This window comes from Halichoerus grypus, chromosome 1, assembly GCF_964656455.1.
Source record: "Halichoerus grypus chromosome 1, mHalGry1.hap1.1, whole genome shotgun sequence".
Classification (NCBI taxonomy): Eukaryota; Metazoa; Chordata; class Mammalia; order Carnivora; family Phocidae; genus Halichoerus; species Halichoerus grypus.
In genome coordinates this window covers 127,491,531-127,506,135 of record NC_135712.1, presented here as the reverse complement: position 1 = coordinate 127,506,135, position 14,605 = coordinate 127,491,531, and the positions used below count along the sequence as shown (strand labels likewise).

Here is a 14,605-nt window from a genome sequence, read left to right as displayed (position 1 = left end):
CAAAAGGAATGAGATCTTGCCATTTGCAACGACGTGGATGGAACTGGAGGGTATTATGCTGAGCGAAATAAGTCAAACAGAGAAAGACATGTATCATATGACCTCACTGATATGAGGAATTCTTAATCTCAGGAAACAAACTGAGGGTTGCTGGAGTGGGGGGTGGGGTGGGAGGGACGGGGTGACTGAGTGATGGACACTGGGGAGGGTATGTGCTCTGGTAAGCGCTGTGAATTGTGCAAGACTGTTGAATCTCAGATCTGTACCTCTGAAACAAATAATGCAATATATGTTAAGAAAGAAAAAAAGAAGAAGAAGAATGTAGCAGGAGGGGAAGAATGAAGGGGGGGAAATCGGAGGGGGAGAAGAACCATGAGAGACGATGGACTCTGAAAAACAAACTGAGGGTTCTAGAGGGGAGGGGGATGGGAGAATGGGTAGCTTGGTGATGGGTATTGAGGAGGGCACGTTCTGCATGGAGCACTGGGTGTTAATCACAAACAATGAATCATGGAACACTATATCTAAAACTAATGATGTAATGTATGGGGATTAACATAATAAAAAATTAAAAATAAAATAAAATAAAATAAAATTCAAATTAAAAAAAAAAAGATAATACCTTCTTCACGTTTCACTAGATAATATGTCAACCTATTTTTATTTTTTTAAGATTTTATTTATTTATTTGACAGAGAGAGAGAGAAAGAGAGACAGAAAGGGAACACAGGCAGGGGGAGTGTGAGAGGGAGAAACAGGCTCCCCTGAGCAAGGAGCCTGACGCAGGACTCGATCCCAGGACTCTGGGATCATGACCTGAGCCGAAGGCAGACACTTAACAACTGAGCCACCCAGGCCCCCTGAAGTCAACCTATTTTTAATGTCATATTTCCTAACTCTAACAAAGCTATTATAAGACAGCGCATAGTGCAGGCCACTAACAAAAAGGACCAAAACTACAAGATAATAAAAACCATCTTATTTCCACAAGGACTTTGCTAAGCATTTAACAAAGAATTATCAGAGAGTAATGGATTGAAGTAAGCCCATACAAACAACTGTTTTAAATAAGTCAAGAATTCAGCATAAAAACAATGTAAACTATGTGTAGAACCTAACAGCAGATCATCAAATTGCATGTCAAAAGTTACTTGTATATGAATAATTTAAATGTAGTTTACATCATTTTCTTCACATTAATCAACTGAACCATCACTTAATGGTGTGCACATAATTCTGCTCTGCCTCAAAAACTCAAAATAATGCTTATTCCTGGTCAAAGAGCTAAAACAGTAATTTAACATATATTAAATGAAAAACCCACTATAAATTTTGCAAGGAGATTAACATCTAAGGACAGAAACTATAATAATCAAATATTTTACTGAAAGTTTGCTTCAGAAACTTAAATATTTCTAGTTAATGCTGAATTTTAGAACACATTTGAAAAATAAAAAGCTTGGCAATTGAAAAATAAAGAAGAAATACCTATAAAGTCATTTTAGCCTACAGATATTGTCTGGCCAATAACACTTTAAAGATAAAAAGAGGGGACTGGCAACACTAATCTAAACTGAACATGTTTTAAAAATACCACATTCTAACACTGGCCATTCTTGGTAGAAAGTTTGCTGGTACCTTCTGAGTTCTCAAATTGCTTTGCTTTACTTAGAAAGAAAGAGCGCTAGTGTGTACACCAGTAAAGCAAATGCCAGGTAAATTACAGAAGACAATTTAGCTCATTTTAAGAGTAAATGCTTATAAGATGAAAGTGGTATCCTGAAAGGGCTAATTATCTGTCAGCTAATTACAGACTGTTTTTCAATCTAGCTCTAGAATGCATCATGGTTTTTATACTGGGTACAATGGGAACGTCTTCAATAAATAACCTTTAAACAAAAGGATAAATGACATGACAAATTATTGGCTTAATTCAGATTATGCAGAATAGAGTGCACCTGTTGATCCATGGGTGGTTCAGGTATCTATTCTACTAGTTCTCTCAGTTGTCACCCAACATGAGAACAAAAACAAAACAAAAGCCAAGAAGAGAACTGATCTATACTTAGCATACCCAGGCACACTTCAAATATAAGGTTTTCACAGGTCACATAAAAGAAAACCTTTATATAACAATGATACACAGCACATAACACACACGCTTTATCTCCCCTACCCCTTTCCTGCTGCAGTTTTTAGTTAGCAGAAAAAAAGTCAAATAAAGGAAAATTCAAGTCAGAAAGAAAACAATGTGAGAAGTTCCACATTTAGTGAGACAGATCAGAAAATTAGGAAAACATAAAAATATATTTAGAACATTTATACTTGATAAACCAAAAATTCATTAAAAAACTCAGAGATCTTATTTAAATTTAGGAGACTCTATTGCCCTTGTTTCTCAGTCCGTTGCCCCTGAGTACATTTTAAGCTCAGGAAGGGCAGGGGATTATGATTATTTAACCCTTGTGTCCAACCTAGAAAAGTCAGAGTTGTTTTGTTACTGGCTATAGCTGTGTCTTAGGAAGGAAGATAATTAGTTTCCTTTATTTTGTCCTGTAGTTTTCAAATGTTGTGTAATGTGCATGCCTTTTATAAAGTTTAAGAAGATGGTATTAAGAAAAGGGGAGGAGGGGCTTAAAGGTATGACAGTCATAAGTATCTCACAGAAGAAAATGCTTACTTTCATGTTTCCCACTGCATTCTTGAAGTCTCTAGAGATTACTGCTATGTGAATTTCATTCCCTTGGTACACTGCGTCAAAAGCACAAATGTCTACCAGCAGACACACAGGTTTTAATACAAACCCATCATGAATTTCCCCATTTTGTGGGAAAGTGCCCTTGACTGCATGATTCTAGATATATTTGTATAGGGGATAAAACAAAATGTCCAAAGGTGAAGAGTGCTCTCAACTCGATTCATTCTGAGTACTTGGAAAACTTCTCCTAAAATTCTCATCACTGAGGCTTTCCCTTGACATGGGCTTCTTTTATCTCTCTCTCCTTGGTATCCCTCTTTCTCCACTTTGTTAATTCCCAAATCCAAAGCCTTTTATTAAAATAATGTTTTATTATGAAATAACAAACTGAAAAGCAGAGAGACTAGTACAATGAATCCTTATGTACCCCATTACCCAGGGTCAAACATTATCAACTCAAGGCCTATTCTGTTTCATCTATTCCCCTCCTCTGCAACTCCAATGGATTATTTTTAAACAAATCCCAGATATCATATCATTTCATTCAAAAATATTTTAACATGGGTCTCTTTTAAGGATCCTTTTTAAGAACAAAACCACAATACCATTATCATAATCTAAAAAAAACTAGTAATTCTTTACTATCAAACACCTAGTCAGTATTCAAATTTCTATGGCCTTTTTTAAAATAGAAAGAGTAGTCCTCTATTCTTCCTGTTTACCACCCTCTCCCCCATTAGTCTCAATCATCATTTCCTCCCTATTTTCCTGCTTCCCTAATGCTCCTTGAGACATTCCTTTCCTTTTGCTGCTACATGAAAAGATGGACTTAGAGATCTGTTGCTGACCCTCTTTTCAACAGAGTTTACATCAGGGGTTGGCAAACTATGGCCTGCAGTGGCCACTTGTTTTTGTAAATAAAGTTTTATTGGAACACAGCCTTGTACATTTATTTACTCATTGCCTACGGCTGCTATGGAGCTATAAGGGCAGAGCTGAGTAGTTTCAACAGAGAACATAATGCTTGTAAATCTCAAATATTTAGTATCTGGCTTGTTGAGAAAAAGTCTGCTGACTCTTGAGCCTATTACTAATAAGCCAGAGTTCCACAAACCTTGCCCTTTGGCAAGAATTCTGCTACTATCCTATTCCACAGATGTACTGACCATATCCAACCAGAAGCACCCTAGCCATTCAATTATAATGTTTCAGAAATAGAAACTTCACATCTTTCTTCAAGCTATCCTCCTTCCTCGCCACTAGAGTGACATTCCCAAGATGACAGTCTTTTCACACAAGCTGTCCCCTGCTTTAAAAAGCAAAACAGCAACAACAACAACAAAAAAGCAAACTAAACCATAACCTTAAGTGGTTCCCAGTAACTTCTTTAGCTTGGGGCATATAAGGCCTTTTATAACTGGGTCCAGTCGACCTTTCAAACACTGCCTATCACAAATCCTCATCATAGCAGATTATTCCACGAACCCCTAAGTATGCCACTCTCTTTCCTGTCTTTGCTCATTCTGTTGCCTCAGCCTCACACACCCATCTCACTGCACTGTCTTTCTACTCTTACCACGAAAAGAGAACCGAAAGTGTTTGTCATCAAGCATCATATGGGCTACAAAGTACTTGATTTTCTTTATTAAAAATAATCAAAATCCATACTCTAAGTAGAGGTTTTTGTATCAGAACCATTTCTAAATTGAGCTTTCATGTTCTCTCTTTAGCTGATTTAAAGCTGTAAAAAGTTTAAGTCACTCATACATACTCTCTCAGAGAACCAGTAACTAAGTACTAAATGGAAGAGAGGACTCTTGACTTCTCTAAGGATGCCCCAAGATCAGGCCATATTTTTATGGAGGTGAGGATGGGAAGATGAAGAAATTATTGGTTTAAAACCAGCTTCTCTATGGTTAAACACTGAATATAGGGAAATGGAGATTCACGTCAGGTTCTGGCCAAAATCATGACTGGGCTGCTTCTTTATGAAGCTAAACCACTGAGAACAGATTAGAGTAAGATGGTATCTTTATTTGTGAAAAAGTAATGTGGAATATTACAAATCAACAATCAAAAGAATTTCTTGAAGGATATAATTTAACATTACTTTGCTATGTTTTAGAGTCAAAACACCCAAAAAGATTTCAATTAAAAATTTTTTTTCTAGTAAACAAAAAAGGGCAATTTTTACTAAAATAAATTACATGCATATAAAAGGCCCTATTAGCTAATTCACTATCTCCATCAGGATTAGCTTTTAATTTATGATAAACTAATAGGCACAAACATTTTAATCTTTAATTATAGCTTCTCATTTCAACAAACTCATGCAGATAGATATTATCTACCTACTTTCATCTCCACACATCCCAAGGATAAAGCATCTCTCTGAAGACCCCTGCAAACCCTGGGAGTCAATTTCTACTGATTCACTGTTGTCTAAACTTATTTAATCAGTGACGTACAGCTCCTGAGCCCACAAGTAAGGCATGGTGGAATTTTTCAGTTGCTTTGTGTTCTATCACATTTAGTTAAAAGCTGGCATGGAATAGCTGTATAGCTGTTACTTTCTAGGATGAGTTTGTGACAGCATGACCTGAAATGTAGAATGCATTCTGTTTCTGTCTAAAAACCATAAACCTCCCATCAATATCTGGGAACATTTTTATCAACAAGTGACTGCTAAGAGTGCACTGCTTATAGCTTCCCGACTTCAAATCTAGCTTATTCAATAGTACAAAGAGCCAAATGTGCAGTGATTCCTTTGAGTCCTCTTAAAAAAGGAAGCATTTCCTGGCTGTCCTAAATAAACCCAGAAAACCACAATCGTTGTCCTAAGTTCAGTGTGCATTTCTCAAAAAAGAAAACTCAAATAACTAAATAATTTCATAATATCATGGAAGGACATAACAGTTTTCTGCACGTTGTTAGCCACACCACTTTCTTCAATAGACCAGAAGACCATACTGCCATGTACTGTTGAATCTACTGTTAGGTCTTACTTCTTCATTAATATAGATAAGAGTGAGTTATACCACTTGGAAAACTGAGGGATTATTTTTTGTAAATAATTTTTTGGAACAAAAGGAATCTTAGAAACCACACAGTCCCATGCCCTTATGGTAAAGACAATGAAATCTACACTCAGACATGTTAAGCCACTTGCCCAAGGACAGATCCCTGGTAAATGGAAGCATCTGGCCATGTTTTCAACCCAGGTCATACTGCCTCTTGGGAAACAGTTCAGAGCAAAAATATGAAAATGTCCAGCACATCGGAGTGGCATGAAGCTATTTCAAAGGCATCCTCATTACTCAGTAATGTCTAGATGTAGCAGGTAGTATGCAATCTTAAAATTACCTAGAGTGCTTGGAAAGCTACAACTTTGCTTTACAAGTCAGTCTTAAGGAGGCAATAACTAGACATATTAGAAAATCCCACAATAGAATTCCTAATGACTTCATGTTTTTTATTCATTTTAAAAGATATTTCCTATTGAAAAAAAGATTTTTCCTTCTAAAATCTGAAACAAATTAATAAGCAGTAATATCAACAATAATGATAGTAGCCAATACTCCTGAGCATTTAATATGTGCCAGGCCTTGAGCTGATAGCTATCTGTGTGTTATCTCATTCAGTCTTTACAACATGGCTATGAGGCAGGTGCTATAATTATTCTCATGTTAAAGATGAGGCAACAGAGAGGTTGAGAAAGCCATCTAGGTCACACAGCTACTGAGAAGCAAAGCCCATCCTTTTAGCCATTCCCTATACTGCCTCTCATTAGGCCTTAATTTTGCTGGTTTTGAATTAAAAAAAAAATGCTATTTCATAGTTAAAAGTGAGGCTATTATAAATGATTATTATACAAATTTTTAAAGCAAAGAACAAAATATAACCCTAAAACACCACCCTCCAAACTCTCCTTTATCTTGAAACATTCACTTTTGACTGATTTAAAAAGGATTAGTTTTTATAGATGATTTCCTTCTACACTTAATCACTCGTTTTGAAAACTGTTTCATTACTATGCTTAAAAATGTACTGCTTTGAATAGAAAATAAAGTAACTTATTAAAAATGACATAAAACTGGAAATGTACAGGGCCAAACAGCAACGGTGTCCTGAAGGCGGCACACGCCTTGTTTCCCTGTTCAAGCAAACATCTGCGAAACAGGAGAACAGCGGGCTAGTGGGGAAGGTTTCTGACAGAGGGAGGGACTGGGCATAGAGCTCAAAGAGTCTTTGCTCTTCTAAGAATCCACCTGGCATTTTAATCACCTTAAGACTTTGATGGGCAACCATATTTCTGTACATAATGTGATATTTTAATGAAAGAAACCAAATTAAACAAATCTCAGTAAATGTGCAAAGGTGCTCTACCAGTCATCTAATCTCCCCCACTCCTTTCATTTCTACTACCAGGGATAACATTATCAAGGTAAGTGCCTATTTTTCTATTTTGAGGCCAAAGGGCAGTAAGAATTGAAAGAGCACTGACAACTTTAAAGTAATAAGATTATGTCTGAAAATATATGGGTAGTCCTAATTAGCCCAGACTTGGAGACAAGGTTGTTAGATTATCCTTCACCCAGAAAGAAAAGAATCTTTTAAAGTAGCTGAATGAACTTTTTCTGACTTCAATGTGGGCTTCAGAATTTAAACAAGGAAATAAATAAATAAATTCCAGACAACCCGAAAAAAAACCCTTACTTCAGGTAAGCCACTGTCATGACTTCAAAGCTTAATAAAAGACCTGGCAGGAAAGTGCACCACACCCACTGTTATGGAGATATCACCACCATCGGTGTCCTTCAAGTCCTTTCAGACAAAGACCTAACCGTTTCCCCCTAATAATGCAGAGTGCATTTTTACAGTTTTCTTTTTGTTTATTCATTCTTTCATTCTTTTCTAATTTCCTTCCTTTTTTAAAAAAAACCTACAACATATAATAAAAGCACCACTAAGATTCACCAGAAAACAATGGGCTATGTTGAGGATAGACTCAACAGTCACACCCCATCTCACACACTATGTACTATCCATAGCTGTTTCCTCCTCAAACCTGAGAATGAAAGAAAGGAGAACGCTAGACCCCAAACCATCATCTATTAGAAGTTACGCCGGAATGTAACTGCCATTACAGAACAAGAATAGAAACTTTAAAAGGGTGCTAGGGCAGGGTGTGAGGGACACATGATACATGCCAGTCTTAAAATTTATTTAGAATGATTTACACAAAACTGTCATATTTCAAAGACAGGGCTTTATTAGCTGTTAACAGAATAATGCAACTAAAAAGTGATTCTGCTAGAATGGTTTTATATATTAGATGAAAAATCTTTCCCATTAATCTAAATTGAATTTAGATTCTCAAACCCTCTGGATGAAAAATTATTTTTGTTATAAAAGTAAAAATTAAAATGAACTCTGGTAAATATATATTTACCTCACACTCCAAAGTAACACTGGTAAATACTTAGTTGTATAGAGAATAATACACAAACTTGGCACAGGTAAATTGTATCTTTCAATGCAAGCAGAGTTCCCAATCAATTATTAACAGAGAAACATTTAAAAATTTTAGGGAAGTCTTCAAGAAGCTGCTACTGTTGGTCACTGGTCACCTTAAAAAAATGCAGATAATGTCATTCTCAAAGTAGATTCTATTAACACTTTATTTTCTTAAATTATATGGTATTTTGTTTTAAATTTTCTTAGTTATTTCTAAAATACCTTTAGTCGAGCAATTAAAATTGAAGGTATAAGGTAAAAAAACTTGAAATACTCAAAATGTAAGTGTAGATTTAACAAATATAATTATTACAGTATGAGAAAAATGAAGAATTTCAATTAGGGATTAATTTGAGATTTCTCTTTTCTAACGGAAAGATGATGATGAAGCCAACTGATTACTAAGGAGACCAATTTTCAGTTTTATGCTAACTAAAATGTGAGTACTAACTAGGCCTACTTTTATTGACACTGTTATTTGAAACTGGATTGATTAAATTTGCTTGCTTTAAAACAGATGTTTCAATGTTATAATTTGAGTACAGGTTTAGGGAAAGGAAGGGATTAGGATTCTAAGCTGAGTAAAGGAGTAGGAAGGAAAAACGGTTCCACTGGTGAGCCCTTGACTATGCTCCAGGCCAGTGGTTCTCAAAGTGTGGTCCATGGACTAGCAGCATCCACATCACCTGGGCACTTGTTAGAGAAATGCAAATTCTCAGGTATTAGTCAACAGAACACTGTATTGCACCCCACACAATAGTGAGGATCTTCTCAAATGAAGGTCCTCCCTTCTCCAGAGTTGTATGGCAACTACTTTAAATCCCAGGGCTAGTTATTCTCCCAGCTCTTATCAGCTACCTAGGCCCGAGGCTGGCACCAGGCTTTACAGTCTTGTTTTCTAGGCACATGATCTTAAAACAAACTAAAATACTTTCCTTTTCACTTTATACTCACAAGAAGAAGGATGAAGTTTTTAAAAATAACTTTTTAAGAAGCCAGAAACCCAATAGTAGTGTATGAATGAAAGCATTTGCTGAACACAGGCATCTGAAAAGCTTGGCTCTAATCCAAGCTAGTCATGAATCCCACCACAAAGCATCTGCTAACAAAGGTCTCTGACTTTGTAGGACTTCTCGGAATATCTCATATATTCTGTAAACTATGTAATGGAATTCACACACTATTACCTCTGTGCAAATTAATGGAATTACTGAGGTACTTTATTATATGTAATAATTAATTCAGAAATTAAAAAGTAAAATTATCTGATTCACAACACACACACATCTCCCCGACTAACCAAACCAAAGCTTTCCAGCTCTAATATTCTGAGTTCTTGACAAGGGAAGGCAGAACAAGAAAAGTTCCCAAGTGATTTTAGAGGCCCCAGTCAGTAGGAATGAATCTGCAACAATCAGGATGCAGTAAAAAAAAAAAGGAGAAGTCCATAATCTCTAAAAAGAGGACCCACTGTATTGTCAATCTATCTGACTTCACTTCTAAACAGCTAATCAAAGGTAAGAGCTGTCTGCAATGGCTCATATTTGAAAGTAGGCAATAATGGGGTGGAAATAAAGTGTATCTAACTGACTCCATTAAGGAAACTAATGCTGGCTCTGGTTTCCTTGGATAAAAGCTCTTTGGCTCAGTCACTGTGATTGTAAGACAATCCCAGAGCACATGTGGACCACTGTCAGAATTACATAGGCTGCAGACCTTGTTGAATGACAAAAAAGGAGGAAATCAAGGCACACAGAGAAGTAAATCATCATCTGTGTTGACAGAACAAGAAACAGGAATAGCCAAGAGCTGATATTTGGAGTTTAGTTTAGCCTCATCATGCAGATTCTACTAACATATACTGAGCAATTTCTACATAAACATATATAAGGGCTCAGTGACTTCATTCTCTAGTGAAGTAACCTTAACCAAATTTTGAAAAACTGCTTCTCCTCCCAGTCTGAATATGACTCAAAGTCAGCATTTCTGTTTGTGTGATTAAGTGTAATTAAGTGTTGATTTCTCCCAAATTAAACCCTTGTTTGCAGATAAAACATATCTTGTTTTTATGAAGTCTCACTGTCTCACTTGTCTAGTACTGAGAGACAATGCCATGCTACCAGAGGCTTAAGGTGTAACACTACTTCTTCCTGCTTCGGATAGGCTCTTAACACAGTTAACAAAATGTTTTACAGTTACCCTAGGGGAACCTTAAGCACAACAACCATCACAAACAGTATGTTTCCTAGAGTTGGAAAGAACCAGCATTTACTAGATGACACAATCTCAAAAGAACTCCATAGCATTGTTCATTTATAGATCACCATCAAACTGTATATAGCCTTTGGTCTTAAAAATAGAAGTGGGCCCAACCCACAAAGAACCTAAGTAATGTGACCTTTCTTGTAGTCCCATTTCAAGAAGCATACATCTCAGTTTCAAACCTGTAACTTGATGTTCACATACAACTAATTCAGTGCAATTCAAAATCTAGTATAGTCAGTAACATCATAGAATTACAAATAAGAATAATGGTTACTTAATCTTTATTCACTGCCTTGAAAGACTATACTTTCACTCGCTCCATTACGTTTTAATATATGAGGAAAACAAAAGGAAAAGAACCTGTTATGTGGACCTACGTTTTGGCTGTGACATCCACATACTGTCCTGGGCGAAAATGAGCAGCATAAAGAGGGGTGCCTTTATGAAAAGAAAACAAACAATCGATATGAAATTTGTCAGCCCAACTTCACTAAACATAAACTACATCTAGGAAGCCTGTCAGATTTCAAAAAAAGTAGAAGATTCTCTTCACAATTATAATTATTAGAAACATCAACAATAAAATAATAAAACTGTTCATCAAACATGCCTCAACGGACTGTACATGGGCTGAAGAACAACATGTCCCAGGACAAGGCCCACGGTGCTGGAGTCAGGCTAACAGACCATGGGTAGCTGATGGGCTTGTGCCTTCACAGAGGCAACGTGGTACTGGCTGAAATGGGCAATTCACAAGACAAACACACTGTTCTTGCTGGTAAATACACGAATTTGATGATTCTTTGTTGTTTTAGTGAATAATAATATACTGACTTAAGATACGTTTCCTATTTCATATAACAAAATAAAAACAAAAGAATGACTCAAAAAACGCTGCGGCTGGATCAAATCTTTTTTAACCATTAGAGATAAGTTATCCAAAAATAGGAACTTTTTTTAACTTTTAACTGTTTTGATGCCAGGTCCATTGTATACTGGGCAGTGACTACAGTATGTGTGATATCCACATAAAGCCCATATATATCAGATTTTTGGTAGATTGGTCACTGTGCCAATAAATTCCTGTTATTCCAGCACATGCCTGGATAATTTTGAATCCTGAAAAATTGTCATTATTGATACCCTTAGTTTTATATACTAACATTTCCAAAACTAGTTGTATGTAAATAGAATCTTACTTAAAAGGCACTGGAAAAACATGTTATTTAGAGGAATTTTGTAAGTGAAAGCCCTTCACAACATTTTGTTTGTAACAATTTGGAATTAACACTATGAGAACTATTTAATTTGACAATCTGCAAATATTTAATAGGGCACTTACCATATGCACAGTTAGAAATATAAAAGGTAAGACAAAGCTCCTGACCTCAAGAATTTATCTAAGACTCAACATTAACATCATCAAAGAAGAGACTTTTTTCTCAAAAAAAAAAAAAAAAAAAAAAAGCCATAATCAATAGAGTAGAGAATGCAACTGAATGCTAATTATGGCTTACTTAAAACAGGGAGTAAGGTACTATGGGATTTCAGAGGGTAGGACCTAACCTAGATTTTTATGGGCAAAGAAAAACCCTGAATTAAGAAAAATAGGGGAGATTAAAACTGACTGAATTTCCAGGAGGTTGAATGACTTGAACTGCTGATACCTGACCACTTTTCACCCACAAAATCAATTCCACATAGTTTGAGCTACAACAAAAGTTAACAGGGACTTAACTTTTATACTTGTTACCTTAATTCCATTCACTTTAGCTTCAAACTACAAAACTTAGACTTCAATAAATACTTTTAATTCTAGCTTATATCAAGGCTGATCCTCTATCACTCCAATTAATAAGGCTTACTTACTTCATGAAATTCAGTTCAGATATTAAAATACCAAATCTTAAAACATCCTTCCACTATCTACTTGTTAGAACTCAAGTTCAAGAGATCAGGAAGCTTTTCTTAAGTTCAAAGATGCGAAATGCTGTTGACTACATAAACCAATAAAACCATGCTGCCAAATCTTACTTTTTGACATTTCAGGGAGTAGGTAAAATACTTCAAAATTTTTAAGTTAGAATCTTTACATCGAGGTGCTATGGTCAATCACTTTCCTGTTTCATGAAAATTCTATCTCAGTGAGAGTCTAGCTATTTTTCACTCATTAAAATGACAGCCTACACAGAGTGAACTTCACATTTTAAAGGTTAGTGTATTTTAAAAAATAAAAAAATAAAAGTTAGTGTATTTATCTGGAGTGGCTTTTCCAAATGTGAAACTCTCTGTACATTAAAAACAAAAGCGCTCCTCCCTCTTTAATGAAAACAAAGAGTTCTCTACAGTTCTTTCCAGTCAAAAAAGAAAAAGGCTTGTTTGTCCCTAGTGATTAAATCAGATACCACTTCGTATTTAAAAATAAATGTTTAGGACTTTGTATTGTGGATTCAGCTTTACTGAAAGGCCTAACATTAAACAAATCACATATTTGGGTATTTTTGTCTCCCTCCTCTCCCCAGCCTCAGATTACCTGGCTTAATCACAGCATTATCTGTTACATGAAAGATTTTAACTTTCTGTTTTGGCGGCAATCCAAGTTCTTGGTAAAATTCCAATATAGACGTAGATTTCTAGAGGAAAAGCAGCATACATAAGTAACCCATTATACTAAAGGTGGAGTTCAATGCACAGAGATCTAAACCAAGTCCTTAACAACCCAGAGAACAAATCATTAAGAGCATTCTGTTCCCCTAATGAATAAAGAGCACCATATTCTTATTTAAGGGAGGTGAGATTTTTATCTATAATCCATTTCACCCAGGATCCAACCAGGTGCATGGCGGAGCTCATATACATTACATGGTGGAAGACCTTTATTCTGTAGGAAAAGAAACAGAATTGTGCTCATACTTGAATTCTGACTGGAGACTAAATATCAAGAACCCCAATCCTGGGAAATTCAACTCTGTCTACTCTGCACCTGCTTCCAAGCAGCTGGAAGAAAACATACCAGGTCACATTCAAATGTATGATCACAAACTTCAAAGTGAGTCCCAAACGTGGTCTGGCCAACCTACATTTCCCTACTTAAATCCCTCTCACACTCTCCAAAGCCCCTTTTCACAATCTCTTTTAAAACCTCCAGCACTGTTCCCTCCTTCTCCCCTCTTTGAGCTGACCATGTTGCTTCAGATTTCACTAAAAAACCAGAAGAACAGGAGCATTTCCCCAAGGTCTTATCACCCAATCAAACTTCCTGCACAAGCACTTACCTACTGCCATCCCCCATCCCCCACCAGATTGCACGAGATGCACATGGGGCACCTTTAGAAAATGCCAATGCCAAGGGCCTTCTGTTTGGAGACTGCAGCTTCACTGATCTAAGGTGTCATCCAGGTGTCAGTGTGTTTTTTAAGCACTCCCTATGATTCTGATGTGAAACTGGGGCTGGAAATCACAATGACAGGTAAGCTGTCCATGCTCTTATTAGAAGTCAAATCCCTCACTATGTACTCATCCCACCCTTCTCCCACCTATTCAATGGCTTTACTCCTGAAATTGTCTCCACTGCCTTCTGAATCACCAATTTCCCCCTTTCTACTGGAATTATCCTATCAGTATACAAAGATGTCACAATAACTCACATTAAAACAAAACTTTCCCTTGACCACATAGTCTCCGTTCCATTCCCCCTTATGACAATGCTCCTTGAAAAACTTCTGCTGAATCTACTTTCTATCTTCCCATTCTCTCAAACCCACTTTAATCCGGTGCTTGCAGCCCCTAAATAGTCAATGCAAAGTGCTCATCAAGGTCACCAACCATGTCTATGTGGTCAAATACACAGGTCAATACTTACCTCATTGGCTCTACCAGGAATGCCTGGCACAGGTGACCACTCTCTCCTTGAGACTTGCACTCTCTCTGTTCTTTCATATGCTAACAATCCCACATTTCTAACCTCCATTGCAAATTCTACTCTGAACTACCAATTCATTCGTCCAACCGCTAACTCAGTATCTCACTTTGATGTCATACAGCAACTCAAGTTTGATATGTCTAAAATGGAACTCAACTCCCCCGCCCCAGAAACCTGCTTTCCTCTGGTTTCCCAAACCTCAA

The 14,605-nt window shown here is 36.5% G+C and overlaps 1 protein-coding gene across 1 annotated transcript in view; it reads right to left on the bottom strand.

Moving 5' to 3' along the window:
* MRPL3 (mitochondrial ribosomal protein L3) overlaps positions 1–14,605 on the bottom strand; it is a 43,679-nt gene that overhangs the window by 18,022 nt on the left and 11,052 nt on the right. The window contains exons 5-6 of the mRNA XM_078071770.1: positions 13,014–13,113; positions 10,858–10,918 (exon numbers count right to left, since the gene is read on the bottom strand). Coding sequence (XP_077927896.1) covers positions 10,858–10,918; positions 13,014–13,113 — 161 coding nt within the window. The remainder of the gene's footprint in view (positions 1–10,857; positions 10,919–13,013; positions 13,114–14,605) is intronic.